Consider the following 22,841-nt stretch of genomic DNA (forward strand, 5'->3'; position numbering starts at 1 on the left):
ATATATATTAATTTAAATATATATTAATTTCCATTTTATTCTTGTAAAAATAATAAAATTGTACATTTACAAAAAAAATACTTTATGTTGCTTTGTCCGAATTTCTCACAGGATAGCTGTGTATTCGAAATAATTTACACTTACAAATAGAATAAAACTTATGAAGATGCGGAACCATACTTTCAATGAGATTTCAAAAACTATTCCATAAAGGATGTTTTAGAGTTGCGAAATGGCCAAAGGTATTTTAACTATTGCAAAATATGTGGTTACCGAAACCGAAAGAAAAATTGATATCAAACAATATAAAATACAAATTAATTAAGAAAAAATATGAATCACACAAAAATATTGCCACAATGAGTTTTATAAAAATTTTTCAGATACAACTCGAAACAAAGATCACAGACATTATATAAGGAAATGGAGTTCGTTTTTGCAATTCGAAAGCCACGTTTGAACAAATGTTTTCTAATTATTGGAAAAAGAAATAAATATGCCCTTTGCCATCTTTGAAAGGTTTCTAGTTATAAAAGTTAGAAGATTTCAAGTGATCTCATCTTGTAAAACAAAAAAGGATTTCCTTTGAGCAAAGAGAATTTTTGAAATTTTAAGTTTGTGCATTAACCACTCGCCAATTTTTCAATTTTTATTTTTAAAATTTTGCAAATTGGTCACTTTAGTTAAAGAATTGCCTTGGCGAATTATTGAATCTTATACGTATTGAATGTACCCCTTTGACCTTTTGCTATTGCAGCTTGGAAAATGTATCCGCAATCTCTAGCTGATTTAAATAAAACTAAAACTAAGCTTCATGAAAACAAAAAATTAAAGCAATAAAAACCAAGTTTGAAATAAAAAAAAACTAAAATAATTCAGAGATTTTATCTCAACTTAAAATAGAATAGAAAATCAAAAACATAACATGTTATCGACTCCCTTGTGATCGGGGCTCCTCCCCCTCCACTCATAGTTAAATTCTCTGAACTTCAAAGATTTAATTCGATTCATCATTTGTCGGTATCGTCGTCACCACATGGAGGATGTCTGAAAGCAAATAAGAAAACAAACACTCAGTTAGGGAAATATGTTTTCAATTAAGCGAATTATCTGCTCTTTTTTTATTCTCAAACGAACAAATGTCCCCCATGTTGTGGATTTTATAACCATGTCTCTCTTCTCTTACCACTATTATTGCATAGGCAGTTCCAATCAGTGAACCGGCCAAGACATCTGTCCAGTGATGCTTATAATCGGAAACACGTGTCAGCGATGTGTACCAAGCGAACATCAGAAACAGAAACTGTAGTAAATGCTTAAACATTTTGCTGCGCGTACAGGTCAAACGTTTCTGGAGATAAATCTGTAAATAAATCAAAAGCACACAATTGTAACTAGAAGTTGGCATTAAACAAAGAATATGTTTGTCACAACTTGAGTGTTCATAAGCTCGAGCGAAATCAAATAATCGTAATTATATGTTCAAAGGCAAAAATTCAATAAAATATTTTCTAGAGGGAAAATTTAGCTCAGGCTCGGGCCCTCCTAATTTATTTTTCTAAAGACAAAATTTCAAAAAAACAAAATTTCAAATTCAAACAAAAACAAAATCTTTGACAATTATTTTAACGACAAAAAATTCCAACAGACATAATTTTCTCTATATAAGAATATATATAAATTATTCTTAATGAATGAATTAAACTTTATTCATTGAGTATGAGTTAAAAACTGAACTTACAATAATGCTGTTACTTAAAACTAAGCCACCACATTATGTTGCGCCGCTGTCGCTCTGTCAACGTTGCCATTGCATTTCTTGCTGACACAGTGGCCCGTGTAGAATATTGGGCTATTAACCTGTAGTGGGGTGTTGAATAGGCGGCTCGTGTTACTTGTGGGAATACGGGAGCATGAAGGTTTCCCATGAATGGTTGTAAGTAGTTGGTTTGGGTGCAACCAAATGAATAAGGTGTCTAGAATAAGGTGTCCAATGCGCTGACTTAGCAGCTCGTGTGGGGTTTTTGGTTGCCTTGGTGCAGCTAAACTGTGGGAATACGGGAACACGAGGGTTCCTCATGATAACTCCTCCCCTTCTAAGTGGGGGCCGTCCTCGGTCCTTGTAATAGCGTTTTTGATTGCATCTTCAACTGACCTGGTTATGATGATCTTCTTTTTTGTGATGGTTCTTCGTCGTAATAGGTAACCTGCCAGTCCCACAATCGCAAAACCACCAATGATTGATAAACCTGCGATTTGGCCCTGATCGACCACACGTTGTAAATGGCGGATGTGTTGGAGGTTCCGTTGGTTCACGTGATGCAGATAGGGGGCACTTAGTATCTCAGTGTGTTGTGTCAGGTTGATCTCAGAAGCCCATGGAGTTTCAGGTTGCAGAGGAGTCGTCGAATTCTCGTTGTAATATACCGAATCGTTGATTTTTACATGATCTTTGAAAATGACCAGGTAAGTGCCATTAATTGTAACAGGAGCTTCATTACTTTCTTCTACTATTGCCAGTTGGTCATTTATGACTACCAATCCATCGCCTATTGGTGTAATCGGCGTGAGATTGTTGAATGTGGTGCTGCAGCTTGCAGTGTTACTTGTCAGTAGTTGTAGAGCGCATGATGTGGCTGATGACGGTAGGCAAAAAGTTGGTATCGTGTCGCTGCAGTTCCTCACCGCTAAGGTACGATTATGGCATACCGCTAAGGTGGATTCTTGTAGGTGGAGCATTTGGTGGCCGTGAGCTACTGGTAAAATAGTAATTTTCTTACATCTAAGCTTAGGAATAGGATATCTTATTAGGAAGTAAATTACATTATCGTATTGCAAAATCTTAATATTAGCTACAGCCATAACATCGGCCACGGAGAGGTTCGTGAAGTGCTCATTTTTTATTATGAAGTTTATTTCGTTACTGTCTAAAAGGATGGGGTTCAAGACTCCAATTTTTGCGAATGTGATAGAAGTGATAAGATTGTCTAAGTCTGTTATTATTGCTCTGTTTCTAGCTAATAGAATATCGTAAAGGTGGCTAGTGTCTATTTCTCTGTGTTTTTCTGTCTTCAAGATTTTATTTACTGTAATGGTGAGACTATTAATTTCTTTTTGTACCTCCGTGTTGATAGTAAACTGTCTGTCCTGGGAGTCGATTAGTTGTTCTGCCTTGTTTGTTAGTCTGTCAAAGTCGTCATGGTCTGGGGTCCCTGCAATATATTTCAGTACCGTCCCTATAAAGTTCAAGCTTCTCGCTTGTCTGTGATGAGTATTTACTGTCTGTATTAGTCTACTTATCTGATTTATGTCTGCGTCTAGCAACTTCCTCATGTGTGTTTGAGGAAAATGGTCCGCAGCGTTAGCTGTCTCGTCCTTTAGTCGTTCGTACAGAGTCAGGTTCGTAACATGTTTGATGTGTCCATAACTTTCCCAGATAACAAGGTCACCACCGGCCACCGGAATGTATCCTGCATTTGAGTAGTCTATTAGTCGTCCAGATGTTGCTGATACCAATATGGCTATAACCAATTTTAAAGCGATTCTGAAAACGTAAGTTATAAAAATTTTTTTTTTTTAATCGTCTCTCGCATATAACGTTGTGTTAATTCTAGAAAGGAAGAAAATTCAGCGGAGATTGTCCTTATGGACCCTCCTCCCCCTTATGAGAACGGTGGTACCCAGGTCTTTTTCAACTTCCTCTTCGGTGTAAAGAGGTGTAAGTTTATTACCTAGCCTTCTGTTATTTTTTACGAGCACCTTCTCCCCAACGGCAAAATCCCTATCTTGCCTATTCCTATTGTGCGCTTCTAAGTTTTTGATCTGAGTGTTTTTTATACGCGATACTATTTGTGCGTCGGCTTCCGAGGAATGAAAGGCTGTAATAGGTTTCGTCTCAGTTACCGAATGTATTGACCTGTTATATTCGATGGTAGCCAAAAGAACTATCTCTTCGATATCATCTAAATTTTTGTCAAGTTTAAGACATCTAGATATTTCCATCAGTGTGTTGTGAAATCGCTCTACCTGTCCATTTGAGGTACTGTGCAAGGGTGGAGCGTTCGCAATATCGATGTCGAAATGGTTCTTTAACGTGGCCTTGATGCTATGTGAATTGAGCGACTTCTCGTTGTCACAGTAAATAGTTTTCGTATTTGAAAACACATTGAGCAACTGCAGAAGCTGAGGCTTAACGTCTACTATCGTCCTAGACTTTAAAGACTGTACTATTGCAAATTTTGAAAATTTGTCAATGCAAGTCAAAAAATATTTCGACCCTGTTGAAAATATATCAATGTGGAGAATTTCTCCACAATATGTGGGTATGGGCGTTTGAGCAATGAGTTGCTTTCTTGGATGGCGGTCATACTTCGCTTGAGAGCATACGCGACAATTTGCTACAAATTGTTTAGTCTTCTTTTCCATTTTTGGAAAAAAATAGTCTTCAATTATTTGCTTCACGTTTTCCTGGGCTGCTCGGTGTGCTCGATTGTGTTCGGCTGCGATAATTTCCTGTTGTTCGTTAGGATCTGATATATCAATAACTAACTTTTCTGTGTGCCTGAATTTCACGGTTGGAAAGAGTTCGATCAATTTATGCTGGAATCGTGCCAATGTGTGTAGATCACACTGCAGAGCATTTACTACATCTACGTTCACGGCTTCCTGGAGATTTTTAATTAAATCGTCATCGGTTCGGAATGAAATCAAGTGTCTCGTCTTTTTCCCAAAAATAATGAAAGTTTTTTTCTGGGGTTCTGTGCCTTCCTCAACAAGTATCTGATTACGGAAGCAATTTACCGGCTTATCGGTTCTCTCAATCGTGTTGGTAGATGATTCTTCGCTGTGGATTGTTTCAACACTCGCATTGTCTAAAGCATTAATGTGCTGTCTGGACAGCGCATCTGCAACTACGTTTTCCTTGCCTGGTTTATAGATTAGCTTTGCGTTGCATTCATCAATGAAAGCTTTCCACCTTTTAATTTTAGAATTCGGATTTCTGTCCGAAACGGCAAAGGTTAATGGTTGGTGGTCCGTGAATACGTTTAATTTTGATACACCATAAAGGTAGTTTCTAAGCGTTTTAAGTGCCCAGACAATGGCTAATAATTCCCGTTCATTAGTAGCGTAATGTTCCTCGCTAATTGTCAAAGTGCGGGAAATCATGGTTATAGGTTTTCCCTCCTGTGAAAGGACAGCACCTATAGCATGGGAGGATGCGTCTGTGGTTAAATCGAACGCTTTTCGGAAATCTGGGTATGTTAAGGTTACGTCTTCGGAGGCAAGTATATCTTTTATTTTAATAAAGGCTTTTTTCTGCTCACTAGTCAAATCAATCTTGATTTTTTTCGACTGTGTTGCAGTAACTCGGCCGTACTCTCCTCTCAGTATGTTTGATAGTGGTTTCGCAATCTTGGCGAAGTCGCGTATGAAGCAGCGGTAGTATCCCGCTAAGCCTAAGAATGACCTTAGACCTCTTAAGGTGCTGGGCTCAGGAAAATTCCGAATTGTTTCAATTTTTTCAGCACAAGTTTTAATTCCTCCTTGTGAAACTAAGAACCCTAAGTATTCGACCTCGGTTTGGAAAAATTTTGATTTTTCTGCCGATACCCTCATATTGGCTTCGAATAGACTTCGCATCACTACTTCCGTATCTGTTAAATGGTCTTGCTCGTTTTTCGAGAATATAATGACATCGTCGACGTAGACGAAACATCTCTTACCGATGTGTTCTCTTAACACATCGTCTATCGCCCTTTGGAAAATGCTGGGCGCGTTCTTCAGACCGAAGGCCAGTCTGCAGAATTCATATTTTCCGTTTTTTACAGAAAATGCGGTTTTTTCTCTATCGGGTTCAGACAACTGAATTTGGTGGAAACCTGATTTTAGGTCTAGTGTAGTGAAGAATTTACTCCCACCAAGGTTGGATAGAGTTTCCGTTATTTCTGGAATCGGGTACCTATCACTGACAGTTTTATCATTAAGTTTTCGAAAATCTATAACTAATCGCTTTTTTTCCTGTCCATTTTCATCAAAGCCCTTTTTTTTAACGACCCATATTGGGTTGTTATAGGGGGACCTAGACTTTCGAATGATACCGTTTGCCAGTAAATCCTGAATTTCCTTATTAACAAAATCCGCAACGCCCAGTGGGTACGGGTACAGTCTTGAGTAAACTGGGTCTTCGTTCTCCGTGCGGATGGTCGCAACCACATTCGTATTGTATGGGAGTGCTTCATTGGGGTCTGCAAATACTCCGTTTACGTTGGCAATTACTCTAAAGAATGCGTCTTTGAACTCCCTTGGTACCGACTTAGCCTGAAGTTGTAAATGATTTATATCCTGGCTGGTAATAAATAAAATAACTTCTTTTCCATGGTCATGTGTAATTGTGTTAGTTTTTAAATCAATGGATGCGTGTACCTTATTCAATAAATCAAGGCCAATAACGCCATCAAATGATTTCAACTCGGGTAAAATAAAAAAATCTTCTGTAACGCCGAAAATTCTAATTTTGCATTTAAGTTTGATGGGAGTAACTCCATGAATTGATTTTACTGCAAATGAATTTTGGACCTCCTTTACTCCCTTTAGTTCTGGTAAGGGTTTGATGTAACTCCTTGAAGCCCCCGTGTCGACAAGGAGTTTGATTTCTTTCCCTCCTATTGACCTTGAAATCCAAGGCAGGAGGGACCTTCCCCTAAAAAATTAAGCTCGTCGCTCTCAATTTCGTCTACGGCCTGTTCCGCATCTTCATCATACGTTGGCTCGTCCATTGATTCGTGTTCTTCGCTAAGATGATTCACACGTTGTAGTTTTGGTCCTGTGTATCGCCCTGAATTTGACGCTCGTTTCTGTGTATTTCCCTGTGACCTGTCATTATAGTCATGACTTTGGTAGTTTTTTTTTTGTCTAAATTGGGATAGGGAAGGGTCTACTTCCATAGGTTCGACACGTCTATGATCGGCGAAGTTACCACTGGTGTGTGGCTTTTGGTTATTTAAGTTGTTCTGCGGTTGACCAGCCTGTTTCTGTTTGGTAACCGAATAATGTGGGTTCTTCTGTCCCACATTGTGATCCGTATTAGGGGAATTTTGGGCAGAACTTGCCTTTCTGTTGTAAGAACTATCAGATCTATTTGCGAAATTTTTCGCGAAAGCGTAGCGCTCGTTATTAGCGTCTACTTCTTGTGCTAAGGCCAATGCAGAAGGGAGGTCTGTTGGTCTTGAGGCAAACAGGATATCACAAAGGGGTTTCCTTAAACCTGATATGAAAACCCTAAGTGCATCGGCTCTGTATTTTTCGTTTATAGTGTCTGCTACACTATTTTCATATGACATGATTGTCTTATTGGCTAACAAGGTTAATTTCTTTTCTACCTCATCGTAGAAATCTAGTAACTGCATCGAACCCTGCCTCAGCGTGGACAGTTCTTGTTCGATCAGATATATCGGACGTTTGTCCGCGTAAGTAAAATCGAGACGGGCAATGATTGCTTTAAAACTTAATACCGTGCTAAAGGATGAAAGTACTGCATCGGCGGCACCTCGCACTTTATTTCTAAGAATAATCACCGCTTGATAGTGGCGTTCGCTGCCATCGTATTTCTCAAATAACTCGTATGCATTGTGCGCTGCCTCGCGCCATGACACATAGGTGCCTGGCTGTCCCGAAAATTCCGGAAGAGACTTTATGGCATCTAAGGTGATATCACAAGGTACCAGCGGATTTATCCGAACTTTCGTAAACTTTTCAATTTTAGGTTTGTCAGTAGCAAGTCTACTGTTAATCGCAGTTATTTTCCTGTCGAATTCTAATTTTTGAGCGGCCAATGCTCTGCTCACTTCTGCTCTAACTAGCTCACTTACTTGTTCGGCGTTCATGGTTTCTTTTGTTTCTAAACTTAACTTGCCTAATAAGTCTTCTAATTCCTGACTCATAAATTATTCGCAAAAAATGGAGTATTCCCAAAAAAAAAATATATTTGAATGAATTTGGTTAAATTTTCTCCTTTTTTATTTCAATTTTCACTTGGCACTTCACTTACCTTATCATCCTTAAATGTTAGGTAAATTAATTAAAATTAATTTCTGTTGTTGATTTTCGGTAGCTTCTTCCACTTCTTGGCTCGGGATGTGTGTTTCTTGATGAGCCCTCTGATTGTTTTTCACTTTCTTTCGCCGCCCAAGGATATTCGTTCCTTGGTGATTCTGTAGATCGTCTTCGATGTTGCCTTTCGCTGCCCAAGGATATTCGTTCCTTGGTGACTTAAGCTTATTTTCGAATTGAGTCCTTTCAATTGAGTCCTTTTTTCTTAAGGGTATTTTGGTACAGTTTTGACTGAGCTTTCTTTCCTATTTATATTTTTTTTCTCACAGGATTTTTATTTTATGTTTTGTAGTTTCACTTTTCACAGTTCTAACTTTTTTTAGAGTTCTTTTCGCGAAGTGAACCACGTACGTTTTTACTTTTCCTTTTTTAGGATTTGTATTTTTATTTTATATTTTGTAGTTTCACTTTTCGCAGTTCTAACTTTTTTTAGAGTTCTTTTCGCGAAGTGCCCCACGTTGGGCGCCAATTATTCTTAATGAATGAATTAAACTTTATTCATTGAGTATGAGTTAAAAACTGAACTTACAATAATGCTGTTACTTAAAACTAAGCCACCACATTATGTTGCGCCGCTGTCGCTCTGTCAACGTTGCCATTGCATTTCTTGCTGACACAGTGGCCCGTGTAGAATATTGGGCTATTAACCTGTAGTGGGGTGTTGAATAGGCGGCTCGTGTTACTTGTGGGAATACGGGAGCATGAAGGTTTCCCATGAATGGTTGTAAGTAGTTGGTTTGGGTGCAACCAAATGAATAAGGTGTCTAGAATAAGGTGTCCAATGCGCTGACTTAGCAGCTCGTGTGGGGTTTTTGGTTGCCTTGGTGCAGCTAAACTGTGGGAATACGGGAACACGAGGGTTCCTCATGATAACTTATATAATATAAGAAAAAAATAAATTTTTTAGGTAAAAAACTAGAAAATGTTTTTTGTTGTAGACACAACTTAAAATTTTTTTTTTCTAAATGAAAATTAAACTATTTTGCTCAGGCCCGGGCCCCTCTAAATATTTTTCCTAAACGACGAAATATTTTGTCTAAACGACAACACTTTAATAAAACTTTTTAAAGTCAACATAATAATGAAATTCTTTCTATACTCAAAATGAAATTTTTTCAAGAGCCAACATTTTATTTAACAAGTAAAAAGGCGTTAAGTCCGTCCGGGCCGTACTTTAGATACCTACCACCTCGGGTATATACGTAAACCACCTTTCGTTAAAATCCGGTGAAAAATGCATACCTTATGCTCCATAGCAGCTGTATCGAAATATGTTCCGATTTGGACCAAATACTAATAAGTACAAGTCACTGTTCAATTGTGTAAAATAAAATATAGATCTTTTTAGTAGCTATATCTAAAAATAAACCGATCTGAACCATATACGATACGGATGTCGAAAAGCCTAACATAAGTCACAGTGTCAAATTTCAGTGAAATCGGATTATTATGCACCTTTTATGGGCCCAAGACTTTAAATTCAGATATCGGTCTATATGGCATCTATATCAAAATCAGGACCGATTTGGGCCAAGTCACAGAAATATGTCAAAGGGACAAACACAACTCACTGTCCCAAATTTCGTCGAAATCGGGCAATAAATGCGACTTTTATGGGCTCAAAACCTTAAATCGAAAGATCGGTTTATATGGCAGCTATATCCAAATCTAGACCGATCTGTGCCATATTGCAGAAGTATATCGAGGGGATTAACTTAACTCACTGTCCCACATTTCGGCGACAAACGACAATAAATGCGCCTTTTATGGGCCCAAAGCCTTAAATTGAGAGATCGGTCTATATGACAGCTATATCCAAATCTGGACCGATCTGAACCAAATTGAAGAAGGATGACAACGGTCTTAACACAACTCACTCTCTACAATTTTGGCAAAATCGGACAATTAATACGCCCTTTATGGGCCCAAAACCTTAAATCGAGAGATCGGTCTATATGTCAGCTATACTCAAATCTGAACCGATCTGATCCAAATTAAAGAAGAACGTTGAAGGACATAACACAACTCACTGTTAAATTTCAGCAAAATCGGAAAATAAATATGGCTTTTATGGGCCTAAGACCCTAAGTCGGCGGATCGGTCAATATGGCAGCTATATCCAAATCTGGTCCGATTTGAGCCAAATTGTAGATGGATGTTGAGAAGCTTAATTTAACTCACTGTCTCAAATTTCAGCAAAATCGGATAATAAATGTGGCTTTTATGGGCCTAAGACCCAAAATCGGCGGATCGGTCTCTATGGGGGCAATATCAAGATATAGTCCGATATAGCCCATCTTCGACCTAACCTGCTTATGGATCAAAAAATAATTCGTGCAATATTTCATCTCAATATCTCTATTTTTAAAGACTGTAGAGTGATTTCAACAGACAGACGAACGGACATGTCTAAATCGTCTTAGATTTTTGCGCTGATCTATATACTTTATATATACTTTATAGGGTCGGAAATGGATTTTTCGATATGTTGCAAACGGAATGACAAAATGAATAAACCCCCATCCTTCGGTGGTTGGTATACAAATTCTCTTAAGGCAAAATTTAGCCTATGTCCGGCCCTAGACTTCTAGAGGCTTAAGAAGTCAAGATCCCAGATCGGTTTATAAGGCAGCTATATCAGGTTCTATAACGATTGACGCCATACTTAGCACAGATATTGGAAGTCATAACAAAACACCTCGTGCAAAATTTCAGTCAAATCGGATGAGAATTGCGCCCTCTAGAGGCTCAAGAAGTCAAGACCCAAATTCGGTTTATATGGCAGCTATATCAAAACTTGAACTGATTTGAACCATACTTAACGCAGTTGTTGGAAGTGATACCAAAACATAAAGTGCAAAATTTCAGTCAAATCGAACGAGAATTCCGTCCTCTAGAGGCTCCAGAACTCAAGACCCAAGATCCGTTTATATGGCAGCTATATCAAAACAAAAACCGATTTGGCCCATTTACAGTACCAAACGACCTACACTAATAAAAAGTATTTGTGCAAACTTTCAAGCGGTTAGCTTTACTCTTAACCTTTTGCCATCTTCCTGGCAAATTTAGTATTTCACGCTCATAGGACTTCTGGCCTTTATCTGCAAAAAACTGAACCAAGTGCGATTTTATAGCCTCATCATTGCCGAAAGTTTTGCAAGGTGCAAGGTCAGGGCTATATGGTGGATGCATCAAAAGTTCCCAGCCAAGCTCACTCAGTTTTTGGCGAGTGACCAAAGATGTGTGCGGTCTAGCGTTGTCCTGGTGGAATATGACACCCTAACGGTTGACCAATTCTGGTCGCTTCTCCCTGATGGCTGTATTCGATTTGTCCAATTGTTGACAGTAAACATCCGAATTAATCGTTTGGTTCCTTGGAAGCAGCTCAAAATATACCACACCCTTTCAATCCCACCAAACAGACAGCACAACCTTCTTTTAGTGGATATCAGCCTTTGAAGTGGTTTGAGCTGGTTCACCATGCTTGGGCCATGATCGTTTTCGACTAACGTTGTTGTAAACAATCCATTTTTCATCTCCAGTTATGATTCGTTTTAAAAACGGATCGAATTCATTGCGTTTAAGGTGCATATCACAAGCGTTGATTCGGTTTGTTAAATGAATTTCTTTCAATACATGTGGTACACAAATATCAAGCTTTTTCACCAGTCCAGTTATGTGATAATGAACGGTTGATTTTGCTATATTTAACTTCTCTCCTATCTCACGCTCAGTTACATGACGATCCAATTCGATTAATGCTTTGATTGGGTCATCGTCAACTTCATTTGGTCGACCTGAACGTGGCTCATCTTTAAGTGAAAAATCTCCAGAACGGAATTTGCGAAACCAATTTTGACATTGTCTTCCTTTTAAGGCTTTATCACCATACACATCTCGTAACTTTTAAGCAACCTGCTCCGCGTTTTTTCCTTTACGGAAATAATAGAGTAAAATATGACAAAAATGCTCATTTGTGGGCTCCATATTAAAATTGACGCCAAACAAACAAATGTAAACAAAATTTCGCGCACTTTTTTCTAAGGCAAGCTAAAAGTAACAGCTGATAACTGACAGAAGAAAGAATGCAATTACAGAGTCACAACCCGTTGAAAAAATTTGTCAACGCCGACTATATGAAAAATCCGCAATTACTTTTTGAGCAACCCAATATATACTTTATGGGGTCTCAGACGCATATTTCGAGGTGTTAGAAACAGAATGACGAAATTAGTATACCCCCATCCTATGGTGGAGGGTATAAAAATACCAAAGGAATTTTTGAGATTTTTTACATTTTTTTAAAACAAATTATATTTTTTTTTAATTTTTGACAATGTTTTTAATGACACAATTTGCTAGAGACGAGGGCTGCGGAGTCGAGCAGTTTTGACTTGACACCGACTCCAGGGAATTTGTTTTTTTATCAATCAACACGCAGGGGATGTCTCTCATGAATGCAGTGCATTGTGTTGGCGAATGGAAATTAAAAATCTTTGGATGTCATTGTGGGTGGGAAGTCGAAGTCAGCCGGAAATCGATTCCACATACGAACGGTTCGGGAGTAATAAGAATTCTCTCCATAATGCATTGTCCTGTACGCTGGCCAATCAATTACAAACGGGTATGAGTTCCTGTAATCTCTAGTATCTCTGACAATCATCCATACATCAGGAATAAGAAGACAAATATCAGACGAACACACACTATGAATGTACCGATAGAACAGCGCCAAACAACCCACAGCGCCGCGACCCGCGACGATGTTCAAGGGAGGCAATAGAGGTGGATACCCTACTATCCCCAATCAATGCCATCGCTCTCCTCGGTACACGGTCCAGTAGGATAGGTTTAAGTGGCATTCTGCCAACAGACTCACTTAGACGTTGTCGTCCATTGTGATACCACAGGAACAGAAGAAGAAAAATGCCTTCTAGTTCCTACCGTTGAACTATCCAGATCGTTTTAAAAAGCCCAACAACTTGCGAATGTTCACATCCGCTAAATCAGACAGGATCTCAAAGGAATGAGAACCTAAAGTGGAACTCCTTCTAACTGCTAGTGCGGGACATACACACAGAAGGTGTTCTATATTCTATTTTTCTTCGATGTCCTCACAGCTTCTGAAAAAGTCGTTACTGACCTTCAGTCTGTCAGCATGTTTTGTAGACCTCTTCAAGTCAAGATTAGGCCACATAGTTTTGGAATGCTCACAACCCCCTCTTTGTGCCCATCTATCATTCGTTATCCTTCGAGCCTGGTCCTGAAAACTTAGCTTATATGTCGCTAGAGGCATACCCACAGATTCCAGTATTCCAGGAAATTTTCTATATTACACCATTTGTAGTTGTTCAGTGTCATAGCCGCACATTGTATTAAATTATTCTAATGTTACTCACCGCTGTATAAATCATTGTAAAGCTTGTAAAACTCGCATGTCCACTAGGAAAAGATAGATGTGCCTCCTTTATGATTTTTGACGAGTAGTTAAGAGCACGGCAGGTAAAGTCCTCAATATAACGCCCTTCATTTAAGGGATTGTCACAAGTACTACCGTCTGGTAAAACTGGTTGGCAAACCTAAAATAAAATTAAAAACATTATTTATTATTTAGCAATGAACGATTTAAAAAGGTCGCTTTAAAATTCAAAATTATGGCAAAATCTTTATATTCATATGGGATGGGACTACTACTCTGAACCAATACTCTTAATCCACTATAAAATATAGAATAGAAGCAATTCTCATGCACAATAAACTCAAAACAATACAAATTGGTCAAATGATGAAATACTGAATAAATTGTATTAACCTCTCAACGTTCAACCTCATTTCCTTTTGCATATTTTGATGAAATTTTATATATTCATTATGAAGAGCTCTTACATTTACGTAGACATTTTTTTAAAATTTAAAAAAAAGTAAAAAAAATGCAAGAATTTTTTGAAAAAAGGTAAAAAAATAATATCCCTTACACCATTACTACCTACAGTGGCACCTATCTCCTTGGGAGGAGAGAATGTTCCATTTACAAAAAGCGAAAAATACATGGGTGTTTTCCTGGGCAGGAAATTGAACCTCAAATACACCATTTTGCGCTTTTTATTGGCTCAACACCTTAAATCGAGAGATTGGTCTATATGGCAGCTATATCCAAATCTAAACCGATCTTGGCCAAATTAAAGAGAATTAGCTCACTGTCCCTAATTTCGGCGACATCGGACAATAAATGCGCCTTTTATAGGCTCAAAGCCCTAAATCGAGAGATCGGTCTATATGGAAGCTATATCCAAATCTGGACCAATTTGTGCCATATTGCAGAAGTATGTCGAGGGGCTTAACTTAACTCACTGTCCCAAATTTTGGAGACATCGGACAATAAATTCGCAAAAAGACCTTAAATTGAGAGATCGGTCTATATGGCAGCTATATCCAACTCTGGACCGATCTGGGCCAAATTGAAGAAGGATGTTGAAGGGCCTAGCACAACTCGATGTCCCAAATTTTGCCAAAATCGGATAATAAATGTGGCTTTTATCGATATCGATATATATACAGCCCATCTTCAACCTTAACCTGCTTATGAACAAAAAAAGAATCTGTGCAAAGTTTAAGCTCAATATCTCTATTTTTTAGAATAGATTTTTACTCTGATCAATATATATACTTTATTGGGTCGGAAATGGATATTTCGATGGGTATCAAACGGAACGAAAAAATGTGTATACCCCCTTCCTTCGGTGGTGGGTATAAAACTATTTCCTAAGCCAATAAGTGACTCATCGGCAAGGGCTGCCGCCTCAGTGTACAACACACTGCTACAAAAACAAACAACAACAATTTATATATATTTTTACAAACAAAAACATCTTTTTAATATTTTATGATCTTTTATAGAAGAAAAGTGTATCTTAACGACTTTTTTATAAAATCGCACCTGTTTTCAACAGTCGCCCAAAATGAATTTTTTTTAAATGGAAACCATCAAATTCTTTAGACACTAACAAGGTTTTCAGAAATTTCACTTCCAAAAAAATTCATAAAATTTTTCGTTTCATCTTTTGAGCTTTAAGAAAAGCTAATTTTATTCCAAAATATGCCCCCATGACGGAACATTTTTATACCCTCCACCATAGGGGGTATACTAATTTCGTCATTCTGTTTGGAACTCCTCGAAATATTCGTCTAAGACCCCCGTTGATCGTCATGACATTTTAAGTCGATCTATCCATGTCCGTCCGTTTGTCCGTTGAAAGCACGCTAACTTTCGAAGGAATAAGCTATCCGCTTGAAATTTTGCACAAGTACTTCTTATTAGTGTAGGTCGATTGGGATTGTAAATGAGCCATACGGGCCCATGTTTTGATTTAGCTGCCATATAAACCGATCTGGGATCTTTATTTTTTGAGTCACTAGAGGACGCAATTCTTACACGATTTGGATGAAATTTTGTACAATGGCTTCTCCCATGACCTCCAACGCACGTGTCAAATATGGTCTGAAACAGTCTTTAGCCTGATACAGCTCCCCTTTAAACCGATCACCCTATTTGACTTTGGCTGAAATTTTGCATGATGTGTTTTGTTATGACTTCCAACAACTGTGCCGATTATAATTCAAATCGGTCCATAACCTGATATAGCTGCCATATACACCGATCGTGAATCTTGACTTCTTGAGCCTCTAGAGGGCGCAATTCCTATCTGATTTGGAGGATAATTTGTACAACGGCTTCTCCCATGACCTCCAACATACGCGGCGAATATGGTCTGTTATGATTTCCAACAACTGTGCCGATTATAGTACAAATCGGTCTGTAACCTGATATAGCTGCCATATAAACCGATCTGGGATCTTAACTTCTTGAGCCTCTAGAGGGCGCAATTCTTATCCGATTTGGCTGAAATTCTGCATGAGGTGTTTGGTTATGATTTCCAACAACTGTGCCGATTATGATTCAAATAGGTCCATAACCTGATATAGCTGTCATATAAACCGATCTGGGGTCTTGACTTCTTGAGCCCCTAAAAGGCCCAATTCTTATTCGATTTGGCTGAAATTTTACACTTCGACTTTTACTGTGGTCTCCAGCATTCAATTCAATTAGCGTAGATATTCTTTTCTTTTATCCCTTGTTTGTTTAAAAAGAGATACCGGGAAGGAACTCGACAAATGCGATCAATGGTGGAGGCTATATAAGATTTGGTCCGGCTGAACTTGCCACTGCATTTGGGATACCTCTTACCTGACTCGGACTAAAATGTTTCTAAGACAACTCTTTTTTTGCGTATTTTTCTATTCGTCTTCGGCGTTAATATTATTTAAGAATAACTCAAAACTTCTACTCGGTAAATTTAGAGTACATAAACACAAATCTTCATTGGCAGATAATATATTCATCTTTTTATACCCTCCACCATAAGATGGGGGGTATACTAATTTCGTCATTCTGTTTGTAACTACTCGAAATATTCGTCTGAGACCCCATAAAGTATATATATTCTTGATCGTCGTGAAATTTTATGTCGATCTAGCCATGTCCGTCCGTCTGTCCGTCCGTCCGTCTGTCTGTCGAAAGCACGCTAACTTCCGAAGGAGTAAAGCTAGCCGCTTGAAATTTTGCACAAATACTTCTTATTAGTGTAGGTCGGTTGGTATTGTAAATGGGCCATATCGGTCCATGTTTTGATATAGCTGCCATATAAACCGATCTTGGGTCTTGACTTCTTGAACCTCTAGAGTGCGCAATTCTTATCCGATTGGCACGAAATTTTGCACGACGTGTTTTGTTATGACATCCAACAACTGTGCCAAGTATGGTTGAAATCGGTTCATAATCTGATATAGCTGCCATATAAACCTATCTTGGGTCTTGACTTCTTGAGCCTCTAGAGTGCGCAATTCTTATCCGATTTGAATGAATTTTGGCACGACGTGTTTTGTTATGATGTCCAACAACTGTGCCAAGTATGGTTTAAATCGGTTCATAATCTGATATAGCTGCCATATAAACCGATCTTGGGTCTTGACTTCTTGAGCCTCTAGAGTGCCCAATTCTTATCCGATTTGAATGAATTTTGGCACGACGTGTTTTGTTATGATATCCAACAACTGTGCTAAATATGGTTCAAATCGGTCCATAATCTGATATAGCTGGCATATAAACCGATCTTGGGTCTTGAATTCTTGAGCCTCTAGAGTGCGCAATTCTTATCCGATTGGAATGAAATCTTGCACGACGTGTTTTGTTATGATATTCAACAACTGTGCCAAGTATGGTCCTAATCGGTCCATAACCTGATATAGCTGCCATATAAACCGATCTTGGGTCTTGACTTCTTAAGCCTCTAGAGTGCGCAATTCTTATCCGATTACAATGAAATTTTGCACGACGTGTTTTGTTATGATATTCAACAACTGTGCCAAGTATGGTCCTAATCGGTCCATAACCTGATATAGCTGCCATATAAACCGATCTTGGGTCTTGACTTCTTAAGCCTCTAAAGTGCGCAATTCTTATCAGATTGGAATGAAATTTTGCACGACATGTTTTTTTTATGATATCCAACAAGTGTGAAAAAATGGTTCAAATCGGCTCATAAACTGATATAGCTGTCATATAAACAGATTTGGGGACTTGACTTCTTGAGCTTCTAGAGGACGCAATTCCTACCTGATTTGGCTGAAATTTTGCATGACTTTTTTATTTTTTCTTTCAACCACTGTGTCAAATAAGGTTTAAATCGGTTCATAACCTGATATAGCTGCCATGTAAACCGATCTGGGATCTTGACTTCTTGAGCCTCTTGAAGTCGCAATTATTATCCGATTTGCCTGAAATTTTGTACGATGGATCCTCTCTTGACCATCAACATACGTGTTGATTATGGTCTAAATCTGTTTATAGCCCCATACAGCTCCCATATAAATCGATCTCTCTATTTTACTTCTTGAGCCCCCAAAGGGCGCAATTCTTACTCGAATTGGCTGACATTTTACACAGGCCTCCAACATATAATTTAATTGTGGTCCAAACCGGACCATATCTTGATATCGCTCTAATAGCAGAGCAAATCTTTTCTTATATCACTTTTTGCCTAAGAAGAGATGTCGGGAAAAGAACTCGACAACTGCGCTCCATGGTGGAGGGTATATAAGATTCGGCCCGGCCGAACTTAGCACGCTTTTACTTGTTAATTATGAAAACTATTAAACACAGTAAATAACCATCATAACTTGTTTAGATTTTTACAACCAAATGAGTATGCATTTAGTTTCTCCATATATTAATGTTTTAACACTTAAAATTTATGGGCATGGGGGAACGCAATATTATTAACGTTATTACATTTTTATGAACTGACTTACCGCAAAGAAGTGTGGCCGCAGCCGTCCAACGGAATACTTGGCGATATCGGTGGTCAACTCACAAACACCTGAACCAAAGATTAGCAGGCCAATGCGCTTGTAACACTCAATTGCCCAGTCGGGTATTTCCAGATGCCAAAAATAATAATTGCTCGATGATAAATTGCCAAAGCTGCGCATTTTGTGTGAATTCGCTTTGAAAAATTCAACAATGGTTATCTGTTTAGAAAACGAAAAGAAGAGAAAGAAAATTAAATGCCATGAATTGGGAAAAATCAATTGAATTAGTCAACAAGAGCAGCATTCTCAATTTGTTTGTTTTTCTTCCATAACTTATTTGCTAAATAAAATTCGGTACTAGTATCCAACAAAATGTTGAATGATTTTTATGGGCCACAGCAGGCTAATCCAATTTACAAGTGTTTGATATTTTTTTTTTAAAATTTTTTCAATTGCTTTTATGTGACGTGGGGCGTTTTGTCTTAATGGACGACTGGCCACCTCCACAAATATCAAGATAAGAAAACGTTTGCTAATTGGCCGCAAATGATGAATGCGAATGCGTTAGGCATTTGGCAAACCAATTACAAAATTTACATAATTGGTTTGGTACGTACGCATGGCTTTCGGCTGCAAGTTAAAATAGCCTTACAAGACTTTAACATACATAAACAGGATAAAATTGTTAAGACAAGCACTAGGGTCCTTTAATAATAACTCGATTAATCTTCTAAACTGCAGAACATATTTTTAAGTTAAGCTATTTCTGTTAAAGGTTACAACCAACAAGTTAAACATCTAAGGAATTGTCCACGCCAAAAGTGTCCAGTGTTCTGAGATAAAGTGGTTCCACGTGGATCCGTAAGGAAACTCATCATGACAAGATCGAACACATCTTGTAAGGATGAACTCTTAGCGAACTCAGAAGATGAGGCTAACACAACAGTGGAGGAAATTCTGATAAATGCTCAGTTCAACCATCGGCCAGCAGTCGCCCTGCAATTCTAATAAGCCAGTGTGAAACTGAAACTAACCATTCGGCACTTGCGCTGCTCTCATACTTTGAAACAAAGGGCATGGGCAGACCAAATACAGAGTGGGAGAAAGGATATGGTTAACTTATATGTTTACAATCTTTAGTCATAATCTTGTGAAAAAAGCCATTTTTATGCACCCGTAGCAGCTATATCGAAATACGGTCCGATACGGATCAAATTCGGCAGGGACATTAAGTGGTCTAATAAACTCACTGTCTTAATTTCAGCGAAATCGGACAAAAAATGCGCCTTTATGGGCCCAAGACCTTAAATCGAGCGATCGGTTTATATGACACCTTTACCTCGACCGAACTTTGCCAAATTGAAAAAAAAAATATATCGAAGGGTCTAGCAGATCTCACAGTCCCAAATTTCAGAGAAATTGGACAATAAATGCCATTAAATCAAAAGATTTGTTTATATGGAAGGTATATTCAAATCTGGACTGATCTGGGACAAACTGAAGAAAGATGCCATGTGGCCTAACACAATTCACTGTCTTAAATTTCAACAAAATCGGATAATAAATGTGACTTTTATGACCTTAAATCGGAAGATCGGTCTACAGGGGGTTATATGAAGATATAGTCCGATATAGCCCATCTTCGAACTTTACCTGCCTATGGACAAAAAAAGAATCTGTGCAAAGTTTTAGCTCGATATCTTTATTTTTAAAGACTGTAGCGTGTGTTCAACATTCAGACCGACGGACGTATATGGCTAGATCGTCTTAGATTTTTACGACGATCAAGAATATATATACTTTATAGGGTCGGAAATGGATATTTCGATGTGTTGCAAACGGAATGACAAAATGAATATATCCCCATCCTTCGGTGGTGGGTATAAAAAGTGAAAAACGGTTTAGAGAACAATATGTCTTTGCAAATTTTGGGTACTATGCAGACAGGCCGCAGGCTCGAAATGGGGTCTAAATGCGTGGATAGTCCACTGGCTCCAAAACAATACTTACTCACGCCTCAGCAGTTTGGTGGACTGCGAAGGAAAAAACTACAACGTAAAGAGAATACCACAGGTTCAGAGAATATATTAGAGGTAAGAAGCATGTCACTTCATTGCGGTATAGCAGAGGCCACGCAAGGAAACATGGAAGGAACGGAAGAGGTTTCCGGCCAGATACCTAGGACGACACTTGAGGTCGATTGCGAGAAGCAGCTGCACAGTCTTAAATTGAAAGAACTCTGGTGTTGCCATATGGAACACCAGAGTTTTCAGTCCCACCCAGGGACTGAGATTTGATTTCGACTGCCTGACCGAAATACGAACCTCCATTCGGATATCCGGGCGATCACGGAATGAGTGAGGTTGTGTGTTATTAATGCGAGGACGTCGAGTGTGAACATTTTTGCGAACAGTAAACTGGCCATCAGGGCAATAACAACCAGATCGGAAGGTAACAAACAGTCTTGCAGTGTAAGAAAGAGATTAACGCCATCCCTGAGGATAGCTCAATCGAACTAGGGCGTGGTATGGAAAGCAATTAGGGATTTCGTTGCAAATGCAAATTTGTCAATTAACATTCCATTATGGAACAGGGGCACACTTTTGTTAGTAGCACAGAATTCTTAACTCAGATTTTCTTTTTCGGGATTACTTTTTAGTATTGAGAGTGCACAACAAGCCGACTACTGGCTTAGGTGTGTGTCCATAATGGAATGGGGAGGATTGATAGCCGCACCCTTTTTATACCCACCACCATAAGATAAGGGTATAGTAATAAAATCGTTCCGTTTGTAACACCTCGCAATATTGATCTGGGACCCCATAAGGTATAAATATTCTTGATGGTCTCGACATTCTGAGTCGAACTAGCCATGTCCGTCCGTCCGTTTGATATTGATGTAGGTCTAGCTAATATTGATGTAGGTCTTTGAGGATTGCAAATGGGCCATATCGGTTCAGATTTGGATACAGCTCCCATATAAACCGACCTCCCGATTTGAATTCTAAGGCCTCTGAAAGTCGCAAATTGCTGAATCTGGAAATAAACGGGGTAGTCAACGCACATAAGCGGAATTTGTGGCTGGAACACTTAGAGCAATGTAACTTAGACACCGGTGTAGGCAAACTGTGGTCTACTGTTAAGTCACTCTCGAACCCCGGTAGACGGGATGAAAGGACATCAGTCAATTTTGGCGAAATAACCGTGACTGATCCGCAGAGATGAGCCAGGTTGTTCAACCGCCAATTTATTGTGCATCCCGAGAGATACAGGGCAAGGAGGAGAGCTGTTCGCCATATTCGTGGTCTCCGAGCCGATGAACAGCCATCACCATTTACCGTGGGCGAAGTTACGAATGTCATCCGTGGCGCCAAATAATCTAAGGCTTTGGGCCCCGACTGAATCTCTACATTGATGTTGAAGAATCCGGATTCACCTGGAGTTGAGTACCTTACCACTGTCCTCACTCTTTGAACAATCTTATAGTTCCCGATGTCTGGAAAATGGGCAGAGTGATCCCGAGTTTGGGAGAGTCGTACAGACCGATCTCTCTCCTCTCACCAATGGCAAAGACGCTTGACCCATTACTCCTCACGAGTCTCGTAGGAGAATTTCCATTCGCCGAGCATCAACATGGATTTCGAGGACTGCACAGCACAACAACAGCTTTGCATGCCATCACGGCACACATTTGCCGTGGCTTCAATCAGCCCAGGCCATGTGATAGGACAGTCTTCGTGGCACTGGACCTATCGAAGGCATTCAGCCATGCCAAATTATTTGAGCACATCGCCAACACGTCCCTCCAGCCAGGCCTGAAACGATGGGTCGCAAATTATCTGTGTGGTTGCCAGTCATTAGTGGAATTTAGGGATAAGAGGTCGAAGCACCGTAGAGTGAAACAGGGAGTTTCCCAAGGTAGTGTGATATATCCGGCACTGTTTAACCTCCACCTATCCTCCATTCCACCACCTCCAGACGGCATAGAGATCGTATCATATGCGGACGATTGTACGATTATGGCATCAGGCCCCCCACCCATTGATGACATCTGCGATAGGTTGAACGTCTACCTCAACGAACTTGCCTCATATTTCGCTGTAAGAAATCTGAAGATATCCGCCACCAAATCTTCAGCCACATTGTTCACTACAAATACGCGTGAGCTGAATACTGAGCTGACTGTGATGGTCGATGGAGAAATGATTCCGACCATCAAGTGTCCCAAAATACTTGGCGTCGCATTTGTCAGCTCTTACACATTCTCCCCACATGCCACAGCAATCTGCGATAAAGTCAAAAGTAGAATCAAGGTCCTCAAGTCAATTGCTGGCAGCACTTGGGTTGACCACGTACAAAAGCAA

The 22,841-nt window shown here is 39.1% G+C and overlaps 1 protein-coding gene across 1 annotated transcript in view; it reads right to left on the reverse strand.

The window, feature by feature from the left end:
* Positions 1-866: 866 nt before the first annotated feature.
* LOC106080697 (putative phosphatidate phosphatase) overlaps positions 867-22,841 on the reverse strand; it is a 71,836-nt gene continuing 49,861 nt past the window's right edge. The window contains exons 4-7 of the mRNA XM_013242165.2: positions 18,478-18,696; positions 13,509-13,688; positions 1,187-1,363; positions 867-1,047 (exon numbers count right to left, since the gene is read on the reverse strand). Of these exons, the coding sequence (XP_013097619.2) occupies positions 1,030-1,047; positions 1,187-1,363; positions 13,509-13,688; positions 18,478-18,696 (594 nt within the window). The 3' untranslated portion in view covers positions 867-1,029. The remainder of the gene's footprint in view (positions 1,048-1,186; positions 1,364-13,508; positions 13,689-18,477; positions 18,697-22,841) is intronic.

This window comes from Stomoxys calcitrans, chromosome 5 (assembly GCF_963082655.1).
Source record: "Stomoxys calcitrans chromosome 5, idStoCalc2.1, whole genome shotgun sequence".
Classification (NCBI taxonomy): Eukaryota; Metazoa; Arthropoda; class Insecta; order Diptera; family Muscidae; genus Stomoxys; species Stomoxys calcitrans.